The sequence below is a fragment of the Orbicella faveolata genome, unplaced genomic scaffold (assembly GCF_042242905.1).
Source record: "Orbicella faveolata isolate gen_17 unplaced genomic scaffold, um_ofav_v1 contig_24, whole genome shotgun sequence".
In the NCBI taxonomy this organism is placed as follows: domain Eukaryota; kingdom Metazoa; phylum Cnidaria; class Anthozoa; order Scleractinia; family Merulinidae; genus Orbicella; species Orbicella faveolata.
In genome coordinates, this window is record NW_028301552.1 from 3,876,307 (window position 1) to 3,901,542 (window position 25,236).

At 38.8% G+C, this 25,236-nt stretch overlaps 2 protein-coding genes across 5 annotated transcripts; one reads left to right on the top strand and one right to left on the bottom strand.

The window, feature by feature from the left end:
- The first annotated feature begins 221 nt into the window (after positions 1–221).
- Positions 222–7,257, top strand: LOC110042423 (uncharacterized). Of its 3 annotated transcripts, none has more exons than XM_020747792.2 (7): positions 222–552; positions 1,067–1,250; positions 2,789–2,962; positions 3,128–3,215; positions 3,684–4,138; positions 5,099–5,398; positions 5,997–7,257. In XM_020747792.2, the coding sequence occupies exons 1-7, from the start codon at positions 550–552 to the stop codon at positions 6,611–6,613; spliced, it is 1,821 nt and encodes a 606-aa protein (XP_020603451.1). In that variant the 5' UTR covers positions 222–549; the 3' UTR covers positions 6,614–7,257. The 3 variants fall into 3 exon arrangements, with proteins under 3 accessions (XP_020603451.1, XP_020603450.1, XP_020603452.1); XM_020747791.2 differs by having other exon boundaries at positions 223–552; positions 5,991–7,257; XM_020747793.2 differs by having other exon boundaries at positions 223–376; positions 5,991–7,257.
- Positions 7,258–10,044: 2,787 nt separating this feature from the next.
- LOC110042424 (uncharacterized) lies at positions 10,045–25,115 on the bottom strand. Of its 2 annotated transcripts, none has more exons than XM_089291551.1 (7): positions 25,012–25,115; positions 24,261–24,568; positions 23,749–23,827; positions 23,347–23,439; positions 10,992–23,225; positions 10,814–10,895; positions 10,045–10,574 (listed from the first exon to the last, which is right to left on the bottom strand). In XM_089291551.1, the coding sequence occupies exons 2-3, from the start codon at positions 24,565–24,567 to the stop codon at positions 23,823–23,825; spliced, it is 312 nt and encodes a 103-aa protein (XP_089147677.1). In that variant the 5' UTR covers position 24,568; positions 25,012–25,115; the 3' UTR covers positions 10,045–10,574; positions 10,814–10,895; positions 10,992–23,225; positions 23,347–23,439; positions 23,749–23,822. The 2 variants fall into 2 exon arrangements, with proteins under 2 accessions (XP_089147677.1, XP_089147676.1); XM_089291550.1 differs by having other exon boundaries at positions 23,749–23,833.
- Positions 25,116–25,236: the final 121 nt, after the last annotated feature.

Consider the following 25,236-nt stretch of genomic DNA (forward strand, 5'->3'; position numbering starts at 1 on the left):
AAGAAAACCGACCTTAAACGTGGTAAACTTTCCTGAAGGAAAAAATCACAAACGTTTCGAAAAGAAATCTTATATTCCGGCCGATTTATCGATCGGAGATTAGTCTGTGAGTAGGCTCTTCGCGGGGAAAGAAAGAACAGCCTGGCTAGCTCATCCTAAATAATAATTCACGTATGGTAATCAGATAGTCACACTACATATTCTTGCTGAAGAGTGACATTTCCTGGCCCAGGCGCGCGAAGATAGCTGGGAAGGTAATCGGTGAAGAAATGAAGGGATGGCGGATAAACCATGATAGTTTTTCACAAGAAAAAGACCATAATATAACACAAAAAGAAGCGGGAAATACAACCAGCTGAGAGAGGTTTTACAGAAGGTATTATCCACACGGTACATTTCTCTTAAAGGTCACAAAAATGGCCGAGCAGTCGGACAGTTGTTAATGTATAAAGCACGAGGTGTTGTGAACCACAGATCTAGCTTTTGACTTCACTCGTCAATTTTCAATCGATTAGTTGACATGAAAATGTTGGCAAAAACCTTCGAGATATGGTATGTTAACCTTGATTTCCTCTGTTGTGGTTAATTTAAGTCCTACTGTTTATAAACTTTGTATAAAATACATCAAACCAGTTAGATTTATGTACGGATCCGTAAAATCGCTTACACATGGTTTAGTATCCGTACGCGAAGCTTCTGCAGCGAAGGAGCGCTGAGGTAAGTTTTTAAAATCTTTTTGGTAAACTTGCGAAATTAGCTTATAAGCGCTAAAAAGACAAGAAAAGGACTCAGTAGAGAAGGTTGCAAGCTATTGTAGCTCTTTGAAGGAAAAACGAAGATATTTTATCCATCGAATTTGAAATTTATTCAAACTGTATCTCATTGGACTTCTCTCGGGCGACATAGATGGTGGGCAAAGTCAGATTGTGAAGTTGAACGCAATATGGTTTTGATAGAAATACAAGTACATGATGTCATAGTAATTTATGGTTGTCAATCAAGATTTAGCTTCTTCAGACCGCCAAAAAGATTCTGAAAGTAGTTTAAATCTGTATTTTTGTCACAGTTGGTCCTGTTTCTTGTGTTTGCAATGGATTTATCAGTGGAACAGGATAGTCTTGGAGCTATTGAATCTGATGAATTTTCTACATCATCAGAGATCCTTTCAGAAGAGACCCATTCTTTAATGGCATGTTCACCAGATAACTGTCCTGATGTACATGTTACGGGATCTGCTAAACAAGATGAAGGTATTTTGGGGCAACATTGCCGCATCATGTGTACTAAAGGCATCCGTGGTGGAGTGTCGATCGATACCCTTGATCAAAACCCTCAATTGATACTCGATCGACAATCTACTACAATTATCAGTTGAGTAAGGCATGTGGCAAGTTTGGTTACAAAGTTTTGGCCTTAAAATTATATTGTTGTAAAGGGCAACTTACCTTGTTTCCGTTGGTAACAATATCAAAAGCCATTGGTTGCCTGTTGCGTCGCCTACAATTTCGCACGCTTTGCTGCCAATGACGTTAAAGGCTGACAAGTTGTCAATGGATACAGAGGCAGTTGCTCTTGACAACAAGCTTTCTTCCCGCCTTACTCAGCTGATAATCGTAGCATTGACAACTCAGTTGACACTCACTCGACATTTAATCAACATCTTAGTTGACAGTTAGTCAAGAGTCAACTAATTTTCGATCGATGCATATGAGTTTGTGTACACTGGGCCAACCATCAACCGACTGTTGGTCGAGTGTCGATCAAGTGTCAACCGAGTATTGATTGAAGTGTCGATTGAAATGTCGATTGAGGGCATCATCAGTCAAGGGTATCAATTGACACTTGACCGTGGATGCCTTTAGTACACATGATCCAATTGCCTACTTTTTCTGTGGCACCTCTTATTTGTTTTGTAGACTGTGACTACAACAATATTTTTCATTACTGGCTGTATATTGGAAATTGAAATATATATATATTGAATGTACAATTCTGGCCAAAATCCGATTTATTCCTTTCCTCCTCACCCTGGCCCCATCTCTATATTGTAATTGAGCATGAAGCAACTAGGAGTATATCTACTTCCCCTTGAATGGAATACTAGTCCATTGCAGGGTTATCCCCAGTTCTAAGTTTGCTGGTAACCATTAAGTCACCTGTGCGAGGAGAGACACTTTGAGAGTATTAGTGTATTGTTCCAGAACACAACACAGTGACCACAGCCAGGGCTCAAACTGGACTGCTCAATCCAGCACATGATAAACCGTTCTTAGCATTAAAACTGTTTAAGATGTTCAATTTCAGTGAACTGTTAGCATCTAAGCCCATTCTAAAATACAATGTATTTTTACCTCATCTTGACCAAGAACCCAAGTTTCACAATGGCCCTTGGCTGTTCAGGGTTCAAGCTTGGATCTATCTATATGGTATCCAGCACTTAATCATTAACACACCGACTCTCCCACAGAGTAAACTGACAGGTTTATAGTCTCTTTATCATTGGACGTCACCACTCCACGGATGTAACCCTTTTGATATGTGTACTGTTGGACAGATCGCTGTGAGCCAGTCCAGCAATACCTCATCACAATCTATTCAGCAAAATGCAACTTGGAACATTCATGAAGACATTACTACAACTTTTGAACAAAATCAAACTCAAATAAGCTGGTATGACAAAATACTTGATCGACTAAGTTAAGCTGACCTGGGCAAGAAAATGTCTGACCCTCCCATGTAATCAATAAGCTCATAAACTTGACTGTACTTCTTTTTTATGGTTTTTAAGGATCTGGATTGTCTGCTGATTGTTCCTCTGGTGTAGTGCAGTCTCTTGCCAATGAAATCATAGAAGAGACCAGAAATGATGGAGCAGAATGTGTTACCATTGTAGCAGATGCCATTAACTGCAGTTCCCAAGTGTTAGGTGAAAGGACTGAAGGTGCAGATGTAGATGACACAGGTAATTGTACTGACTGAAGAATACCTTGTTTCATTTCTTAACCATCAGGGAAACTATATCATGTGTGCTAAAGGCATCCGTCATAATCAGATTACAACTTCAAGAAATACTAACTTCTGTGTGGCTCTGTTGATATTCATTCTTTTCTCTTTTTCTTTTTACTAGGCTTATTATACATTCAAAACTGCAGTTCACCAGAAGAAAGTCCACAGACACATATGCTTCTACTGCCCAGATCGCGAGATGCCTCAAAGTAAGTCCTTAGTTCATATAATGATTACACACATGTTCTCACTAGTGATTTATACACACTTTTACAGTAAGGACACACCAACCACAAACAGTTGAAATTTTTAGTACATTTTTTTCTGGTGACTATAGAATGAAGGCTCTCCCGATGATGTGAAAGATTCGCAGTGTAAGAACATGGAATAATTTAGGTCTATGAAGAGTGTTACCCTCCTAGTAGAATGGAGAATTGTTTTACTAATAGGGGAATTAAATGTTAAAAGTAGCTATTTACATGATCATAGCAAAATATATGGTAATAATCTATATACATAATAATAATTGATATTATCATGTGTATTAATATTATTATTTTTGTCTACATTGAAATTTATATCCAGAGAGGTGTTAGCTGGAGAATTCTATCTGTCCAGTCTATCAGTGACACTGACAGTAAATGATGAAATGTAAGCTTTATTTTTCCATTAACTAGAAACCTGTCAAGGATGTTTGAATGTGATTATGCTGATTGTGGAAGAACATTTACCACTGCTGCACATCTCAGATACCACATGCGTACACACACTGGAGAAAAGCCATACTCCTGTTCACACGAAGGGTGTGGGAGGAATTTTACCTCATCAGGTTATCTGCGATATCACCAGTGTACGCACAGTGGAAAAAGAACCTTCAAGTGTCAGCATCCAGGATGTGATCGTGTGTTTGCATGGCCTGCACACATGAAATATCACATGAAGACACACACAGGGGACAGAGCATATCACTGTTCTTTTGAAGGATGCAACAAAAGCTTTTATGTGTTGCAGCGACTCAATGTTCACATGAGAGTTCACACAGGTGAACGACCATACACATGTAATGTGGAGGGCTGTATGAAATCCTTTACCACACAAGGAAATTTGAAAAATCACATGCGGATACACACAGGTACATTGTGATCTCCTTTTCTATCCAGTTAGTCCAGAACGTATGTCCTTGGTATTGTGTTTTAATGGTATTCATGTAGATTTGGAGAAATAATTATATTATCAGTGATTGATATATTAAAACCGTGAGCAGATAGCAGAAGCTTATGATAAAGATTCAGCATGATTTGTACAACATGTGAGGGTTTGACAGTCAGAAAGAGAGTCACACTGAAAAGGTAGATTTTTCAGTCATTGTCAGATTACAGCTAAGCTGCTTATTATCCAGTAAACACATTAGTTAGAGTATACGTAGCTGCCATGGAGTGACATTTGAGAATGTTGATTTGGAAGGAAAAGTTTGCATATTACAGTAGAAGTTTTATGGTAATAGAGGTCTTTAGATCCACATTTACTGCAAACGTCAAACTGTGGTTTGAGGTTAGAAGTTTGCCGTTAGCCATTCGGATGTAAACTGATTTGGATTGGAGTTAATTGGAGCGAATAGAAATCACCCTGTCAATGCAATAGAAATTGTCAAAATAATGCCAATTTTGAAAAAAAAAAAAATGTTTTCTAGCATGTGTAGCTTTCTAAAGAGATAATCGTCATAAACTACACATTCAACTTAAGCCCTTGCCATATTGGATTTCTTCTTAGGAGGAGTGCCTTTCTACAAACAACAACAAAAGGCCAGGTAATTGCTTATTTGCCTGAAGAATTTAGCCAATGTGTAGAAAAAGGGTTACTTTATTCGATTTCAGCATTTGTATGCAAGATAAAATGAAATTGAAGGCAATAAAGCTTGAGCTAAATGACTTACGTGTAAACCGACTGCTTGACGTTCAAAATGCTAGTCAAAAACCTCAAACAGGAAGTCTGGCTCTGGTCACATGATCCGTTTGCAGGAAAGGTGAATCTAAAAGTCTTTATTGAATACCAAGACCTACACTAAGTCATTCAAATGTTTCTTTATTGTTAGGTGAAAGACCCTACAAATGTTCAGTGGAAGGGTGTGGTCGCACTTTCACGGAGCATTCCAGTCTTCGAAAGCACAAGTTGATACATACTGGTGAGAAACCTTATGCATGTGAGATCTGTGGAAAGACTTTTAGTCAGAGTGGAAGCCGTAATGCCCATCAAAAGAGGCATGTGGATCAAAATAAGGGTGACAAGAGACCTAAGAAAGCACCGAGCAAGAATGCTACTGCCTCTCTGATCTCAGATGGCAATGATGTTCACCAAACGATACTTCCTCATATTGAAAACATGGATGATACAGGTGATGTACAATGGTATAATGCATGGACAACACTAGGTTGGACTTAAAGTGATAAAGATTAAATCCTAGTCTTGGTGGATTAAGTGGAAGGGCTGGGAAACAGCTTCTCAGAGATGCTAGATATTTGAATTTTTCATGGTAGACAAACCCCTGTACGGTGGTCTAAAGGTCAGCACACATGACGGGACTACTCCCTGCAACTAGTCCTTGTAACAAGTCACGGGGACAAGTCCCATCATGTGAACTGGCCATTTTTGCTTCAAAATCTAGTCACAGGGACTAAACTTTGGTCCCTGCAACTACTCCCACGAATCCAAACCAGTTCGAATTTTTGGGATAAGTCCTTGTGACTTGTTGCTCAAAACGCTTTTGCTTTCCACCCATCAGTCAAATTGTTCCTTGCAAATTGTAAGAGCAACTAACAAATAGCCTTGGGAAGAAGGAGGGGGGGGGGGTGGGGGGGGGGTAGCCACTGTTGAATCCCATCAAGGCAGAGTGGCAATACTTGGCTAGCTTTCTCTTACAAGTACATAGCAGAAATCAAAGGTAACTGCAAGCAGGTTCAGTTTTTTACACTCAGTTTGGTTATTAGTTACAGGAGGTGAAGATGAGCAGTCCATTACATCTCAAGCACTGGTCTATACGCAGGGAGATCATACTATTGTAACACAGGCCACTGGCGACCAACTGGTGCTAGCTCAGCCAATCGTAGCCAAGGAGGTGTCCATAGAAACTACACCAGTTCACACAATGTCACTTCTTGTGCATACCACTGATGACCCAATGGTGAACCATGACAGTCTTGTCCAGGCCACAGCAGATGTTGTGTCTCTTGCAGAAACAGTGGTGGCGCAGCAGGCGGTCATTCACACCATGCTTGACAGCGCTGCCATTATTCCCACTACCAGCCAATCAGAGTTGTCTGTTGTCGACCAAGTGCTGCAGCAGTCCAATGTTGAACAAATGATGCAAAGTGTGGTGAGCCAGCATATGCTCAGTGGACACATTCAATTGCCTCTGTCTGAAGAGCTGCAACAGACACAAGAACAGGGTGGGACAGTACCCCATCTGACAATAGACCTGTCTGGGTTCATTCAGCAAACTGATGAGCATTCCACTCCTGACGGCGAGGAGGATGAGGAAGAACACGAGCATGGTTATCATGTGGGAGCAGATGGAAAACAGGATATACAAGAAATTGACAGAACAAATTAATACACCTAGCTACCTAGGATAATCATTACACTGTAACTGTTTCTTTGAATTTCCAGACTTTTAAAATTCATGTACTATCCTTCCTTTCTGGTAGTGTTAATAAAGTAGGCAATTTCAAAGTAAAGAACATAGACTACAAGTAGTCCCTCTTTCGCTTAGTCCGTCGTGCGTGACGCGAAAGAAAACCGCGAAAAAAAAATCGCCGCACGAAATCCTGGGGCGTGGAGCGCGCTCCTCCTCATCTCCAGGATTTCGCGTGCGCGGCCATTTTTTTCTCGCAGTTTTCTTTCGCGTCACGCACGTCGGACTAAGCGAATGAGGGACTACTCGTAGTCTACAAAGATTAACGTTACGTTGTTATACATAGTACAAGTAGAATAGAAATGAACCAAACCCTAACCCTTGCATGTGTCAATGTTTGTGGTCGACAAGAAAAGTAAAGAAGCTACTTTTGGTATTGGTTTTGCTACTTTGGGCTCGTCACGCAACATTTCGTTCATGACAAGCCGAGAGATGGTTTGAGCAGGAGGCTACGTAATTTGAAACTTTGACACTAATCAACTTTACCAGGGGAGTAATGCAGCATGGGAAAAATCTTGCAGGATAAATATTTGTGTAGTGAGAAAAATATTTTTGTACTGGGATGAATATTTTTCTAATGGAGAAATATTTTTGTACTGCCACCGAAGTTATGGATGCACTTGGGAGGTTTGCTAAGCACTCAAGAAGCTAGAGTTGCACTCGGCTATTGCCTCGAGCGATTCTTACGCGTCTTTCGTGCTTAGCAACCTCCCGCGTGCATCCATAACTCGATACTTCCACGCCGCACGCTTACCGTGCTTCGCGTCAGCTGCATATATCTACTTTGAGTCATTACATTGTCTGTGTGCCTGTCTGTCCTTTGTGATTCGCTACAGTAATCGTTCTATTAGAACAATTTAGCGGGAAATCGACCGCAATCTAGCCTTGAGTTCACAGAACACTCATGATTCCCCACAAGTGAAGAATCGAATGTCAATTGCAAAACACTCCTCAGTCAGGAACTACATTTTAATGAGTGGATCAGCCTGTATTGCCATAACTGACGAGGAAATAATCTGGTCGATCAAGTTCAATGTAATTCTTGACCTGTGTGAATTTGTGGTCATAGATTGCAAAGGTTGTAATTACGAACATATTCATCTATGACGGGCGTATTTAGCGCTTGCCTTGCATGTGAATTTGTGGTCACAGCTCCAGATTGCTAAGGTTTGAAACTTTGTTATCAACTGATGCCAATACAGATTAATTTTGGCTTGCAAGCAAAGCAAGAAATGTTTCCTTCATTTTCACATGGAAAATGTGGTTAACCCAATTTTCCAATACGCTATAGTTTACAATGCACGCCTTTTGTTACTATTGCGCTAATAGTAAACCTTCAATAATTTACTTTCCAATTAGCGTGGCTCACAGCGAAGCTATTCTATGAAATTACTAGTAATAATCATGGATTAGCTGAGTGCTTACGAGTCAATACAGTTAACAGCATTGGATACTGCTTGGATAATTACATTGTCACACCAACGTTCCTGGTTTTGACATATGCTGTGTGTAATTTTGGCAAGTATCATCCACCACACTCTGAATATAATGGCTCGCAGCCAAGCTATTCTGTAAAAACTCAAAAACTGACTCAGAGAAAAAGGCGTGACTCAGTTTAAGAACCGCGCTCGCCCTAGGCCGCGCGCTTAAAAAAGTAAACAGGGCCCAAGGGCAAGCAAAATTTACTGCGCCTTTCAATAACACACGGACTTTAAGAGTCCGCATGTTATTGAAAGGCGCAGTAAAGCTGCTCCATTCTTCTCCCCATAGCCCTTTGCGCTTCTCTCAGACGAGAATGGAGTTGCTCGTCCGAAGGGCAAGCGGGAATTCAAGTTTTAGGGTCAGGGACGTTAACAAGAGACAGGTGGAAAATTTGTTCTGGGGAAGTTCTCTAACGCACCAAGAAACTAATGTTATCTTGAACAGACCAAGAAACTAGTCAGGGAAACTGGTCTGAGAAAAGAGGTTTATTATAAAAGGTGTGGAGTACTCTCCTTGTGGATTTAGGAAAATTTTCAGTTCTTTAACAAGTTCCACAGAGTTGTAACTCGTCGACTCGCATTTTAAGAAGAAGGCCATTTGCTCTAAATTTGACCACACTGGGCCTGGTTGTTCGAAAGCCGGTTAACGCTAACCCAGGATTAAAAGTTTACCGAAGTATTAATTTTTCTTGTATTAAAATGTTTTTTTGCTACTCACGTTCTGTGTAGTTTGAGCTTAGTCAAGTTCAAAACCGAAGGACAAACATACTAAACAGAAAACCTCACCGAAAAGTTACAAAACTGGAATATGAATTCTTGTTGAACCTGCGTTAGCTTCATCGAGCTTTGGACAACTACTGGATATTACTCTGTCAACAGGCAAGAGTTTTCTGGTCAACCAAGCAAATGGATGTTTACAGAACTTCGAAAGAAGACCCATACCATAATCAGTGGCGCATTAAGATTGATGGTTCCCCGTCTCTTTTATCACATCGAACTGATTGGGTGGAACGACCACGCATTTTTCCTAACGTGTTTGTTTTGTACAGCTTTATTAATGAGACACTTCTGCACCTTTGCTAACGAAGGGTAATTAGAAGAGACCAATATTACTAACAAAAGCCACACGAGCCTGCATGATATCAAGATCTGAAATATCCTCAACGACAGAAATTCTAAACAAAAGTCGCGAACAATAGCTTAGTAAGGAGATTTCCCTTTTACAATCTGAAAGGTTAATCAACTGTCACTTGCGTTCATCGTGATGAAGTTTTACATTTCCACGACTTCTGCTACCAAGTTACTGGGAGTACTGTTCTAGGGGTACAGGTGTGGCCCCATAGCGAGATCATTTCACTATTACATGTCCAGTTCTACAATTTTGTTTGGTGGGAAAGACTTCGCTCACTTCACCAGTCAGGCCAGTGAACATTTTTCTAACCGAGAACACAATTCCCACTTTCGAAAGGGGTCTAGAGCCCAATTTCTCAAACTCCTTGTTTAGACAAAGGAATTTTTCTCCGCTTTCCTGTTAGTTTTGGTTTCGATTGAGAAGATATATAAAACATTCGACAGTGTCTAATCACACTTCCAAACACCTCTAAGTTCGTCAAAGATACTTCCGCTGCGCGTCGTGTTTACAACTCTCTCCTCGGCGTTGGAAATGTTTAATACTATTCAAGCAACACGTTCACACAAGTTTTCCAAATTCCTTTCAATAACCCTTCCGCTATTAATCAACGGTCTAGATCATGATTCAGGGTTAACTGTAATTTACAGTTTCCAAGGGAATCTCGAGGAAAACTGCTACCCAAAATAATACCTATGTCAAAGCACTAATACCAGGCAAAGGGAACCACAGACAACTCGTAACATCAAATCATATTTTATTTTCTGCACATGTCAATATACAAAGCAAACCACAGGCCATAAATCCAATCATACTTTATTTTCTGAAAATGCCAAAATACAAAGCAATGCAGACAACTCGTAAAATCCAATCAGAATTTATTTGCTTAACATGCCAATAATTATACAAAGCAAAACAGTCGACTAATAAAATCCAATCATATGCCAATATACATCCAAACATTGAACACCATGAAAAAGTCATAAATTCTTTCCAAAAGAACAGGAAACTTGTTTTTACCAAATTAGAAGCCAAAACACTAATTCCAGGTGCTGCCTGCCGGCTGCGAAAAACCAGACTTAAAACCCATTATGGGACAAAAATAGTCTGGAAACATAGTCCTGACCCAATGCAGACAGCAGGCACTCAGGCGTGCCATAAAAACTAGCTTGGCGATCAATTTGGGTTAATTGAGTAGGCAAATTAATCCAAATTATCCAACATAGAAAGAATCTGCTTGATCTTCAAAAATTGCTTTCATTTAGGTCATCTGTGGAGACAAACAAAATTAAAATGGAATTGATTTTTGCAGGCAATAAATGACTACAAATACAGAACAAACTGAGCTTGAGCACAACTAAAAACAACTCCATAAGTGACTTTTAGGGCAAACTGTCATTAAAAAAAAGATTTTTTCCCGGTAAACAAAGGTTGATTCTGGACTGGACTGAAATACAATTTACTCGAAGATGAAGATGTATTTCATGACAATTAACACAAGAGCAGTACCTTGCAATGATATTGTTGATCTACTGGTATGCCATCATATTTTCCTTGTAAATGATGTCCCCAGTGAAAACCTGTCATCTTCCTGACAAGATTAAAAAGAAACAGCAATTCCATTGTTTCATTGGTTTTTTATTTCTCAATACGATGCAGGGCAGGGTCCTTGTAGATTTCAACTCACCTCTTTATAATGTTGATCCTTCAGGTCTTCCTTCATGTCTCTGCTGCTTCTTTGAACTGGAACACTGTCCCTAACTTAACCTATTTCTACTACTCCTCACTTAATCTTTCAAACTGGTAGTTATAGTTTAAGCTCTGCCCATGCAGAGGGACACTGCTGCATACATGGTTCTTTACAACATGGTAGCAATTAACATTAGATACATGTACTTGTCAAGTGATCAAACTCAAAAAAATTACATAGAACTACTGACAGATATAGTTTACCAATCTATGCACTACTGCTGCTACTACTACATGTTGACAAAAAAAAAACAATTTACAGGACTGTGATCAACTTATTTTTACTAAAATAATCATACAACACATTGAACATGGAAAAGAAAAAAAAAAAAGAGACAAAACTGTTTTTCAGCTAACCTGAATCCACTTTGTTAGCATTCAAGCTGTTGAAACTAAATAAAGTATGCACTGTTTGCACACAAACCAAAATAGAACTAAAATAATGAATGTATTGTAACAAATGTATGACTAAATATTGGATGAGCTTTATTTCAAGGTTTATTTGAATGACAAAAGAAAAGGAAAAAGGCTTAACCTTATGCCGCAACCTGCATCCAGTGACAGGAACTTACTGAAAACGACAAAAACATGCACTTTTTTCATGACATAAAAACAAAATGAAATTGTGGGCTGACCTGAATCCAATGAAATGCTAGAAGCTGAAATGAGACTGACAAAATATGCACCGGTTTGAAACACAATGTTTAAGAATAAAACCAAAAACACACAGGATACATATCTGGATGGGAAAACTCTCTAGAATTTAGCATAATTATATGCATTTGAAAACAGAGCTGCTGTTGAAATGACAAATGATATACCACATCCTCAAAAATTTCGAAATCAAAAACTTTGGATGGAGAATGTTCTAAAATAGTTACTTACACTGCTAGAATCCGGTAATCTGACAACTTTGAATCCCAGGAATTAAATGCTTAAAGGAGCTTACTGTTAAGCTGAAAAATATGCAACATTTCTGACACCAAAGAAAATATTCGGATAGAGATCCAACCTGCATCCAGTGGAATGTTAGAAGCTGTAGAGAATGCGCTGCTTGCATCAAAAAGGATTTCACCAACTGGAAACAAATACTCGGGTGTTGAGATGACCTTCCACTCAGTGGTGAGAAAAAACTTTCCATCAATTGGTTGACCAGCAATCAATCCGGGATTGAAATTTCATTAAAAATGATCCAAGTTTACATCATATCCGAAAATATTATGCCAACCAAGAGCTGTGCTTCTTTTCGGAATGGAACGTGAATTTGTTGCAATGAAGAGCTTGCTGAAAACTGAAGAAACATGCACAATTTCCAAGAACTTAAGAAAACCTTTTATCAAAGGCTGACCTGCATCCAGTGAAGATTAAGGCACTGTAGAGAGTGAAAATATGCACCATTTTGACACAACAGAAGTCGAATAATGGACGTTGATTCAGAATAAGACAAATAATTTTAACCTTACTTCATCTGGCTGAAAGATGTTCGCATGAATTTAGGAAACAAGTATACTTCCTTGGGAGTTGAGAACTGATGTAAGAGTATCGTGGAAACTGCTGTTGAACTGATCAAAGTATACACCATACCAACAAAATTTTGAAAATCAAAAACAACAAATGGACAAAAAAGCTCATTTTGGTACCTGTTATGTATGAATCCAGTATCGCCATATTAATAATAAAGTGAAAAACGCACAAATCCAATTTTAAAGGGAGCTTACTGTAAAAGTGAAAAAACAAACATGTTTTCTGCCAAAACAAAGTTGCGGCAAATTAAAGGCTGACCTGTATCCAGTAAAGGAAGAAGTTAAAAGCCCAACGATGAGCTGTAAGAGTGACAAAATATGCACGGTTTGAATACCAAAAAAATTTGATCTGGAAGAACAGACACAACAGAATACATATCTGTCCTTTTGAGTCCAGGATGCCGACACCGCATATTTGCATCGAAAAAGGAGAACAGAGTTTGTTTGATGCAGATTTCCTCTGCGACAGAAATTGCTGTGGAACTGAACAGAGCATACAACACATCTACACCAATTTTCAAAATCATAAACTTCATACAGCAAAACATCTCAAGATGGTACCTGGGTTTTTAGAATACGGTATTTTTGAGCAAATGGCTTTTTTTTTTCCTCAATAAGATTGCTGTGAAAGTGAAAAAATATGCAATGTTTTCGACAATGATTAAAAGAAAAGAATTTGAATTGATGGCTGACCTGCATCCAGTTTACATGCATCGCATAATTTAACTGACATAAATACAAAATTTGGAGACATCTGATCTTTCATCGATCTGTGGCACAGCTTCCGATATTTACAAGGAAAGCAGACAACTCCAGGCTGATCGGCAACAGAAACGGCTGTAGAACCGAACAGAGCACATACACCATATCTACACACATATCAAAAATCGAAATTTCGGATGGGGAAAAATGTGCAACTCAGTACCTGTATTTTGAATCATTGTGGTGCTGATTATTTTAAGTTCTGACATCAAAAATGAGCCTGCTCTGAACTAAAAAAATATGCAATGCTGGCCTACCTCTAGCACAAGTGGAATCCTAAATGCTGCAGGAAATTGATAAAATATGCACTGTTTGCACACTAAGCAATACTTCTAAAAGCTCATTAATGTAGTTAACCTTGAATTTCTTATTGAATTAATTTGTACCTGTATGTTTTAGAGATGATTACACAAGACAGTGACATTAAGTTAACTGAAGATACCGGTATGCTTGCCTTGTCCACAGGCCTTTAAAATCCAACTTAAACTGACACAACTACCAGCTCAAGACTGTAAGTGAAAGAAAACAAAAAGATTCCCCAACCCCAACAAATGAAAAAAGCAACAACTTTAAACCCATTTCAGATAGAGAAACAAAATAAAGCACTATTAGTGTAAGTTATTAAATTCATAAGCACAAAGTAGTCCTGTAGTGGCAGTTTACAAAAAATAGCCAAATAAATAATTAAATTATTATCTTTATGTAACAATGAATTCTGTCAATGAAACACACTATTTACGAGCTACACATTATTTAACAGCACACAAACTTCATACTTAGTTGTTTAAGATTGATAATGTAAATATGCAAATGAAACATACTTTCACCTCTAATGTAGGTTAGGAAAATTAGAACGTCACCTTTAAACTGCTATTAACTTTTCTCTTCAGTAATAAATTTCTCAACTTGGAAAAATGTTTTAGCTAGCATTAACTGTTGAGAAAACAAAATATGCACTGCTTCCACTTGCAAATTTTAAATTTTGCTGCAATACCTGTCATGAATTGCTAGTGCATGTCAAACAACGAGAGGCCAATGGCACCATCCTTTTTGTGATGTTCGAAAGCTGTTAGAACTAATAAAATAAGCACTGGTTTTGACAACTCAACAGAACTTTAAAAATATTTATCAATAATTCTAATTAGTGAAGGACAATTAGGTTGAATGGCTGTTTTGTAGCCTTGATTTCAACAATAGCCTAGAAATTTAACATTTAACCAATGATACCACTTCAGTCATTTATGAAGATAGCAATGTTATTATATTTAAATGCTTATAGCAAATGTTTGACAACAAACTTACAGTTCTTTCAGCACCCCATCTACTTCATATACTTAGGGCAAACAAAAGATCACAATACATCTGAACATTCAAATTCACGTCACTGAGAGTGTCCTGTTAGGATTCACTGCTTAGAATATAACTGACCTTAACTGCAGCGTGCAAGATGCAAACTTGTTGAACTTTTTTCCACATCGGAAATGTTCTGCATTTTACGAAATATTTTGAATTATGCTAACTTGACAAATGCTAATGCTCAAGATTTGCTGAACTTGTTTGTGGAAATCTGCAAAAATCACAACTTCAGGCAGTCCAACTTTGGAACTGAAAGATGCTTTGCTTGTACCAAAACCAACTGTTTGTAAACAGATGAAGGTTACTTTTTCCACAAAGTAATGAGTACACCACAAGTCTTTTAAGTGACAAATGACACAAAACCCACACCACATGGCTGGTTAAGAGACTTTTTTAGAATGCTTACTGGGCAGAGCCAGAACTTTCCCACTTTTCAGCTTACTGCTTCTTTGAACACAATGAACTTGAACACCTTGGGTTGCTGGAAAAATGCCAGGGCAGGGAGGATGGCTGTTTCAGAGCCTCACTTGAAATTAAGCGCAAAGCAAACTTGATTCACCGCATCTGTGTTCCTGGAAAAGACTGCTTCAAAACCACATGCACAAAACCTACAAATTTTCTTTTTTAGACAATTTAATTTCATGCTACCATAAAGGAGTAGAGTAATAACTTCAATACAAGGACAATGTCCACAACAAAATAACAAATTGACCTCACCAACAAATGACTTGGTAATGCTTGTCAAATTTATACAAACTGATTGATGATCAATTCCAGCTTTGAATGTTTTGAGCTTTTAGAATGTTTTACAAAGTTCTGGATGACTGCGCTTGTTGCGTCCAACTTGACCACAGAGACTCAGGCTCTCTTAGGAAATTGCCATGATTAATGAAGAACTGAACTCATATCATTTTTATCTTCATTTCCACTAACACATAGGAGAAACATCTACAAGTAGAACTGGGCAAGTAGAACTAGATGCTCTAAAGAAGTAAAAAGGCTCTTTTGAACTGCTTACTGGGCCAGAGGTTTCTGCTACGCAAACAACAGCTACTTTGGCAACAGTACTTGAATAATCTGGGATTTGACACGGTTGAAGAGGAAGTTCCAGACAAGGGGATATCCACCACTGAATCCTACTCGAAATTTATCACCATATGAATCCTGAGAAATCACCATTGGGATCACTGTATTTACCTTCCTGAAAAAGACTTTCCAAACACCACATATTTCCTAGGCACTACAGAAAATCTAACATTTAAAAATACCACTTTCAAGACTCACTAGCAATCACTGACTTCTTGGATAGTGTTGCATGATTATGCCTCTGACAACCAATTAAACCAAGGCTACAAGCTAAGGTTTGGCTAACTTGTGAAAGGGTTTAGACAAGTCTTGACCATTGGTGAAGGTCCACTTGCCTGGAAGGATTCTTGACATGAGCATCTATTTCGACCTAAACTGATACTTGACCAGATGATGTTTTTTTCCACAAATTTCCATGAAAGTAGACCACGAGCAACACATATGGATAAGAAAAACACAACCCACACTGCACAATGGAAAATGGTTACCATCTGGGGAGTGGAGAACTTCTTTTGGATTCCTTTAGGAGATGGACTTTCTGGAATTGCAAATTATGACCACTTTTGACAATTTGGACTGCTCAAGGAAAGGATGGTCACAGCTGAGTCTGATGTGAAATTCAGCATAATTAGATCCCTAAAAATCGCCCACGAGATTACCGGTGTAACCTTCCTGAAAAAGACTCTGAAAACCACATACATTTTCTCAACACTATGAGGAAACAAGAGGAGTGACACAATTTACTGTTATAAAAAATTATAATCCTTTAGAATTCAAGGATATCTTGCAAATATGAATTGATAGGCCATCATTACCCTTACCAGGGGATTTCAGCTTTGCCAATTGAAGTACTGCATGCCAAATGACCTTCCAAGGCTATATACCGAGATTTCGCTAACTTGTACCATTACTGACTGAAACTTGATGGACTTCTGCTAATGGAAAGATTCTTGTACACATCTTCTTGGACTAAAACTTATGATTAGTCAGTCGGTTATCTTCACCCAATTCCACTCAAGTAAACACAGGCCACAGGTCCACAAGCAATTAAGGACACAAAACCCACACTGCTGAAGCTATTCTCTTTAGGGTGTGGAGCAGCTTACTTGGGCTGCACTTTCTGGATGGCTACCTTTGGACACACAGGGTTCCTAGCCAGAGGTTGTGAAAGTTCCTCAATGGAAAGATGGCCACTACTGAATCTTACTTGTAATTTAGTGTGATATGGATAAACTTCTGTTGTGCTCACCAAATTTACGTCCCTGAAAAAGACTTGTAAAAACACACACATTCTCTATGCACTACAAGAAAACACGTAGATTGACACTTCAAAAAATTAACACCACAGAAAATTTCTAATCTCAAAAAATTCTTGGATAAACTTAACTGACAGGCAATCATTACCCTCATGGGGGATCTGAGCTTTGCCAATAGAAGTACTGCATGATTATGCTTGTCCCAAACAACTTGACCAAGGCTACATACTGAAATTTTGCTAACTTGCCCTATTTCTGACAAAGTTGTGACTTCTGATGGAGTTCCACTAATGGAAAGATTCTGGTATGCATCTGCTAGGACCCAATCTACATTCAGTCAGCTAGTTGTCTTCATTTACTTCCCCTCAAGTGTACCCAGGCCAGAGGTCTAAACAAGCAACAAAGGACATGTACTGCACACTGCTGAAGCTATTTCTCTTTAGGACGTGGAGAAGCTTACGTAGGCTGGACTTTCTGGATAGCTAACATTGGACACACAGGGCTCCTAGCCAGATGTTGAGAAAAGACAGCCACTACTGAATCTTACTTGAAATTTGGCACGATATCAAGAAACTTCTGTTGAGCTCACCAAATTTTAGTCCCTGAAAAAACTGATAAAACAACACATTCTCTATGCACTACGAGAAAATATGTAGATTGACACTTCAAAAAATTAACACCATAGAAAATTTCTAATCTCAAAATTCTTGTAAAAAATTCTTAACAGGCAATCAATACACTCACGGGGAATCCGAGCCTCGCCAATAGAAGTACTGCATGATTGTGCTTGTCCCAAACAACTTGACCAAGGTTACACACTGAGATTTTGCTAACTTGTGCTATTTCTGACGAAGTTGTGACTTCTGGCAGAGTTCCATTTGTGGAAAGATTCTAGTATGCATCTACTTGGACCCAATCTATGTTCAGTCAGCTGGTTATCTTCACTCACTTCCCCTCAAGTGCACCCAGGCCAGAGGTCTACACAAGCAACAAAGGACACAAAACCCACACTGCACACTGCTGGAGCTATTTCTCTTTTTAGGGCGCAGATAAGCTTACTTAGGATGGACTTCTGAGTAGCTACTCTGCACATTTTGGGTTCCTAGCCAGATGTTGAGAAAGCTGCTAGATGGAAAGATGGCCACTACTGAATCTTACTTGCAATTTAGCACGAAATGGAGAAACTGCTGTTGAGCACACCAAATTTAATTCCTGAAAAAGACTTCTAAGAAAACCACATGCATTTTCTATACACGAGAAGACTTACAAAATTCTGACGAAACAATGAACAATAAAATATGACAATTTCCATCAAAAAACATCACAGTAAAGTTTGACTCACTTGCTGACAATGCACCTCTGGGAAACCCTTGCATTGATGATTAGTACTCACTACCCTGCCTCATCAGATGATCTGTACTGCTGCCAATTTTTGTAAGACTTTCCAAAGAGGAAAACAAAACTTTTCTTGTCCCAACCAACTTAACCACAGATGGTACAGAATGAGATCTAGAAAACCTTAAGTAGGAATTTGGAGAAGTGACACATGCCAACTTGGAACCAAACCATTGCTTGGACAGTCTAACCGATGTTTATTCAGCAAAATACTGGCCACAGGTTGATGATTCAAATACCCATACTGCTTTAGTACTGGAAATGTGGTTAACAGTTTAACTCTACAGGGAAGAAGAGGGGTTGGCTTTTTTCCTTTTAATGACTTGAACCTTTAATTTAACAACAGATGACCTTGGAACTTGTTGTATTTAGACAGATTCTGAGAAAGTGGCTCAAGGAAGGATGCTTGATAAATAATCTTGCTTGAATATTTTCAGAATGTGACACTACCATACCGCAAAATCAGTTGTTTCCTGAACACAATTTCCTGAAAAAAACTTTTAAAAGCATGTGTTCTCCAGACAAAACAAGGATATATTTGCAGATGACAGGAAAAACACAAAACACTGTACTGACAGTACCACTTTTAAATGCACAAGAGATTAAATTGATACCACATCAGTTGCTCTTAATTTTTCCATTTCTAAGGAACTTGGAAGATTGTGCTTGTCCCAACCCATTAGCTTTTCCATGAAGTACACTACTGCTTTGCACGGCTTACCACTTGGGAATAGCTAGAATTGCTTTTTTGCAAGACAGGATATCCGGTCATTAGATTCCAATACACTGGCTGCACACAGCAACAACTGACCGACAACAAAAACACTTGCACTACTTGGTGCTAAGTTCATACTTTTGGACTGCTTACTACTTTCTGCTTTCTTCTGCACTTGAAAGGCATCGTTAAACATGCTGAGAATACTGCTTTGGAGTGGCCCCCACTGATAATTTTCTTGAATTAGTACTCAATGGCCCTGAAAAGTTGGTGTTGACTCAAGGTACATTCCTGAAAAAAACTTCTCGCAACACATGTACCTAGTAGACAAATTCTAAGCAAATACACCACTACCAAATATTACTTCTAACAGGATAATCTTGTGAACACACAGACAGATCAAAACCCACACAACTTGGAACAAACTTTCTTAAGTGCCAAAATGACTGCAGTCCTAACTTGCCTGAGCTATCACTTTTATTCTGGTCAACTTGTACCATTCTCCATAAATTGACAACTTTGGGTGGATGCATTCAACTTGTTAGGTGTCGGTCACAGTCCTAAATGTACTTCCAAACCTGCCTTCTATTAATTCTTCATGCGCACATCTTTAATTGTCAAGGACAAAACCTGTACTTCATACTGGATATTTTCTCTTTCAGGTGGAATCTTTTTTGGATTTCTTTCTGGTGCTGATTACTGCTTCTTTGGCAACAATAGATTGGAACAGAATGTTTTTTAGGTTGCAAAACAAACACTGGAAAAGCTGCAGTGGTGTTACTTGGCTCTTGTGGGATCAAGAGGAATAATGTAGGAGCAGGCAGAAAAGGCCAAGGTTGAACTTGTCAAAATTCCAGCAGAAACGCAGATCTGTTGAAAAAGCTTCACACACATTTCGAAACCAAACAGTCCTAAACTATTGTTCAGGCTTAACAAAACTGACGAATGGACATAACCAGCAACTGTGATTTTGAAATACCATGCACTAGTTCACAAGGGTATTCTGCAGTGAGCCAGATTGTCTGTGGTAACTGAATTAAGCTTTACTTCGGTGGAAGTACGTACAAATTTTCTGCTTGATTGCTTCAGCTGTATATACAAGCCACAAGAAATCCAATCATCCTTTAGTGTGTTCACTATGCTAACATACAACTCTGGTGAAAAAGCTACACACTCAAGGCCTAGGTCAAATTTATTCTATGCCATTCAGGTAGACAGCAGTTACCTTGGGGGAACTCCCGATGACTGATCTGAACAAACTGGTAAAAGTTTTAGCGCTTGCCAAGAAAGGAAATCTTTGTACAGGAATTTCAACTTTGGGATTTCGGTTGGGGATCCAGTATCAGCTTGTGAACATCACAGGATAAAGATTTTCTTCTTCGACACCGCCCAATTCCTGGACTTTCCACATTACTTCTCTGAAATAAATTCGTAACAACACACCCACACATACTTTTTCCAAAACAAGCTCAAGGAAGTTGTACCTTTCAGTCCAATATAATGCAATGGGTCGGAGAAAACAGCCAAGGGTGCTTGTGGTAAACGAAGGAAGATTCACACTTTCGAAGGTTTCAAGTCAGTCACAATAGGGCCACATGGAGGAATTTGAAATTTACACAATTGTTTCAGAGACTTCTATAACAGAGGGGTCTTCATCGTCATTCCTACACTATCACTTGCTTGAACTGCCACATACTGCAAGGGCAAAAGTAGCACACACACGCCAAACCAAATACGTCCAAATGAAATCAGATTTTAATCCAATCAAGAGCTGTCAATATGCATATTTCACCTTCATGGTTAACTTAGGGTGAGTGGCCAGAACCGCAAATATTGGAGTCACCTGGTCATGCAGGCAATCATTCTTTACCCTCACTTCTGCGCTGCTGCACAAACTCAAGAAACTTCAGAACATGCACACTTTTAGCAGGACTTGCGCTTCAACACACTAACACTCACTAGCCATTTCAGTGAATAAGTGCTGTTGCTCGATCTGATTGCTGGATTTTCTTGTTTACACTGTCACCCTGCAAGGGCAAAAGTAGCACAAAACCCCCAAACCAAATACCAGTCTAATCAAATCACACTTAAATCCAATTAGGAGCTTTTACTACGCATATTTTACCTTCACAGTAAGCATTAGCCAATGGCATAAAGGTACTGCTATCATCCGAGTTGCTGAAGAATTCGCATAAGCAAGAATTCTTTACCCTCATTCCTGCAAGGCCTCCTTGCTCCACAAACTGAAAAAGCTTCAGATCATGCACACTTTGGGAAACACTACATGTCCATGCAGATAACTACAAGTTTTAGGAAACTCCAAACTTAAAGACAAAGGAACTTGCCATTTCAGTGTACAAGAATTGAGCCTTGTGTAGATTTCAGTCTGTCAAAGATGGTATTATTAGATTTCTCACAACCTGCAAATCCGTTTAGTTGACATCCAACCCAATAGTTTGAGATCCTTAACCTGCTTTTAAAAAAGAAAGAACCCTACCACACCTTATATGTATTACAATTAACATTATTTTTTTGGTTTGGCCAACAGAAGAAGAAATTCACCCAGTAACACCTCTAAATGGACTGGCCACTTGCTTGCTTTTGATGACATTGTGCTCTCTTTTAGCAGGTTATTTCTTAACAGTCATTTCACTTGTAACAAAGTTGCAGTCACCCAACTTGTGCATGGTCTTGATGAGAGGGGTATTTCGTGATATTTTATGCCTCAAATCAACTTAACATTTCAAACTGGCTGTCAATGTCGTAAAGTCGAGATACTTCTCACTACCATTACCATGATGAAATAACAATCATACTATGACTAGCCGAGCAGAGTGCAGGCAAAGAACACTACCAGATGCTCTTGGGAGTCAAAAACCATGATGCAAAAGAAAGTATGCCCAGTCTAGTAGTCAGATGAATGATGCAATCTTAGGACACTTTATTATAACTTGAAACCAGATAAAACACTCACGGCTGTGATGCTTCATTCCAGGATGACTGAAGTTCCATAGCTGAAACACTTTAATAGCAACCAATACATGTTGCAGAAGTTTCTTTTATCCTACGTTAGTCAAATTTAAGACTGAGCATAACTCTACAAAATGCTGCACTTGGAAGAGATATCAGCTTACATCACTTGTTTCCAGCTTCCTTAAGATTGCCAATGGCCTCTAGCTATTCCTCAAGATCCACTTGGATCATTTTGCCCTCTGGCTTGGACTGCAAGTCTACTTTGACTGCATAATGGTAAAGAAACAACACATACAACCCTATCCAACGCTAAATTATGACAGAGAGCTACAATCCAGCTCTTAGTTATATGATTCTAACTAGCGATCGATTGATAAAGACATCAGCAGGTCTCACTGCTCACAAGTGGCTCGAATACCTGTGATCCACTTCCAGTTGCTTACGTTGCTTGTGTAAGGACAATATTAATACCTGCAAAATATTTTGTATACCATATCCTCCAAAATGTAATCAAAGAAAGACATCTGGAAGTTGATCACAAAAACAAATGGTCAAGATTTCTCCACATACCGCAGTTACTCGAATTTCTTATGCACAGTTCCTAGCTTGTGAAACCACTACTTCTAGTACTCTCTTGGTCACCATTTGACAGCATGATATTGCACGCATAATTTCCACTTCTTTTCACCATTGCTCAAAAAGCTATCAGTGTTATCTCTATGGTAGTGAATAACATGCTTGCCTTTATCTCTTGCAAGGCCAAGTGACTTGAATTTTACTTGCTTGGTAGTTTCCTTCTTAGTGCTTTTGATCAAATCAAAGGAACAATGTTGCAAAAACCTAACATAACTACAAACATCCTAGGCATATAAGCAGCAGTGTCAAAGTGAAACATTACTGATTATTAATTTTAGACCCACATGGGCTGAGCACTTACTCCCACCCAACTATTATTTCTTTATTTTTTATTTAAGTGACTTTCTACAAATTAAATCTATGCATAACTGCTTCTAATAACTATATAACAAGCCTTATGGCTGGCCTTTATGCTTGTCTTCAAGAACTAATCCTCCGATGAAAGCTTCTCTTGAGGATGTCCAGATGAACTATAAAGTTGGCAAAGACAATACTTAATCTTCCATGAATCTATCCGCAGCAAAAGTAACTCATTCTCAAGTAATTCAAACACAAGCATATTTTACTACTAGGCAAATGCTTTGCATTTACCGATTGACTTCAGCCATCTTCATCCTATCTGTTGATTATCCTTCCACCTTTGGCGATGTGGCAGCCACCAGTCGCCATCAACCTCGCATCAGGCTTGAAAAGAAATGATTTGCATTTAAAATCACTGAAATTCAATATGCTAACCTGCCAAAACTGGGCTGATAAGCCTTTGCAAGTCACTACAATTGTTTTTGTCCTTTCCTCTGTCAAAATTTACTAACTTTGTTCATAACACTTCCAGGAATCTTAGGAATGAGCCTTTGGTTTTCATTGCATAATTAACTAAATTTACAGGCTATACTGATTTTGACATAATGTTGTAATGAGTATCTTCTTATAAAATCATCTTTCAAAGTTCTTTTCATAACTGGGCAACTAATTTGTGTACTGTGTTATCAATACCTTCTGGAAGGTGCTTTAGATGTACTTTATGGCAATTGATGATACAACCAGAACATCAGCTGAGGAAAATAAGTTCAACCTGTTGCTGTGAAAGCAATCACCACATGATTAAAAGATTTAAAGCCCTCTTCACCAGTGTGTTATTCAAATACATCTTTATTTACAAATTATCTAATAAATAAGAATATTTACAATAAAAATAGTTCTCTGAAATATCAAACATACGAAATTTTTCTAGAAAAGTACCATTATAAATATATCGCAGCAAAATTGTTTTCCTTACTAGATTATGCAGCATTTTATCAGTTTGCACTGCTAAGGATCCAGACTTGAAAGACTAAGCAAACACACTGGTCTGAGAACATGATTCAAATATTCTAGTTCCTTGATATGAAACCTACAGATTCGATGCCTGTTGTCGTCTCCAGTAACTTCGACATCCTCTCACTATTCAGAAACACTACTCCGTGATCTACAACTAGTACTTAGTTTCTGAAAGAAGTCGTCTATACCTAACAGATCATCGTCATCTTGATACGATGCGGTCATGTTCCATCCAAGTCCATCCGGAGACTCGTGCCATTCATACGAATCCTCTAGTTTTCGACGTTTCGCTTTGTTCATACATCTCTCCGTAATCTCTTCGTTCAGTCTTTGAACTGTTAGTTCCAACACTGCGTTCCGAAGCATGTCTGGATCCCTTTTCCTTTTATTGGCTTTCTTCTTCTCCAAGGATGTCGTTAGTAAGGACCAGAGTTCTTTATCTGTGTAAAATGAGTGTTTTCCACGTTTTGCCTTCAAACTTGGACGGCTGTGCATGCTAAGTCGCGAATAAAATAGGCAAACAGGTTTAGGACTATATCCCCACGAACTACTTTACAACGGATAAAGTTTCGCCAACGCTTACAATGGCCAACTGAAGTCCTATATCTAGACCAAAATTTTCTCGTAAAGCTGTCACTTTCAGTCTTGTGATGGGTCTTAAAACTTCCCATTTAAAGAAGCAGTTCCTTTCAATCCGAATTTTTAAATGAAAATACTGGTAGCAACACGGCAAGGCCAAACTACACAACCAAGACGCACGGACGAGTAAACAATACCCGTTGAAACACGACGCTCCTGAATTAAAGCGAAGAAATCAACTGTAATGACTTCTGGGCCAGAGAAACCCTTATCCACGAAGGATTTTGTAGTAATTTCCTACGTTAGATGAGGGAATAGGGAGAAAAAGTAAGTATAAAATTACAGAACGACGACACTTACTTCCACACAACACGAACGATACCCCAAACACTGAAGCAACGCAACAAACGTTTGAGTTACGTAGAGGCACACCTAACCAGTCAAACCAGAAAAACCGGTTCTCATCAAGTTCTTAGCCAATCACCTTTCGAGAAGGAGGGAAATTAATCCAATCACCAACTGGGTCAATAATTAATGTGACGTCAAGAGGTTACGTCATGAACTGTTTACGTGCAGGATTGCAGT

Bases quoted from the DNA above. Each gene is read 5' to 3' on its own strand.
- LOC110042423 (XM_020747791.2), top strand. The intron at 3,216-3,683 runs GTAAGTCCTTAG...TCCATTAACTAG, and splicing joins AGATCGCGAGATGCCTCAAA to AAACCTGTCAAGGATGTTTG. The intron at 4,139-5,098 runs GTACATTGTGAT...CTTTATTGTTAG, and splicing joins TCACATGCGGATACACACAG to GTGAAAGACCCTACAAATGT.
- LOC110042424 (XM_089291550.1), bottom strand. From the start codon at position 24,567: ATGCACAGCCGTCCAAGTTTGAAGGCAAAACGTGGAAAACACTCATTT.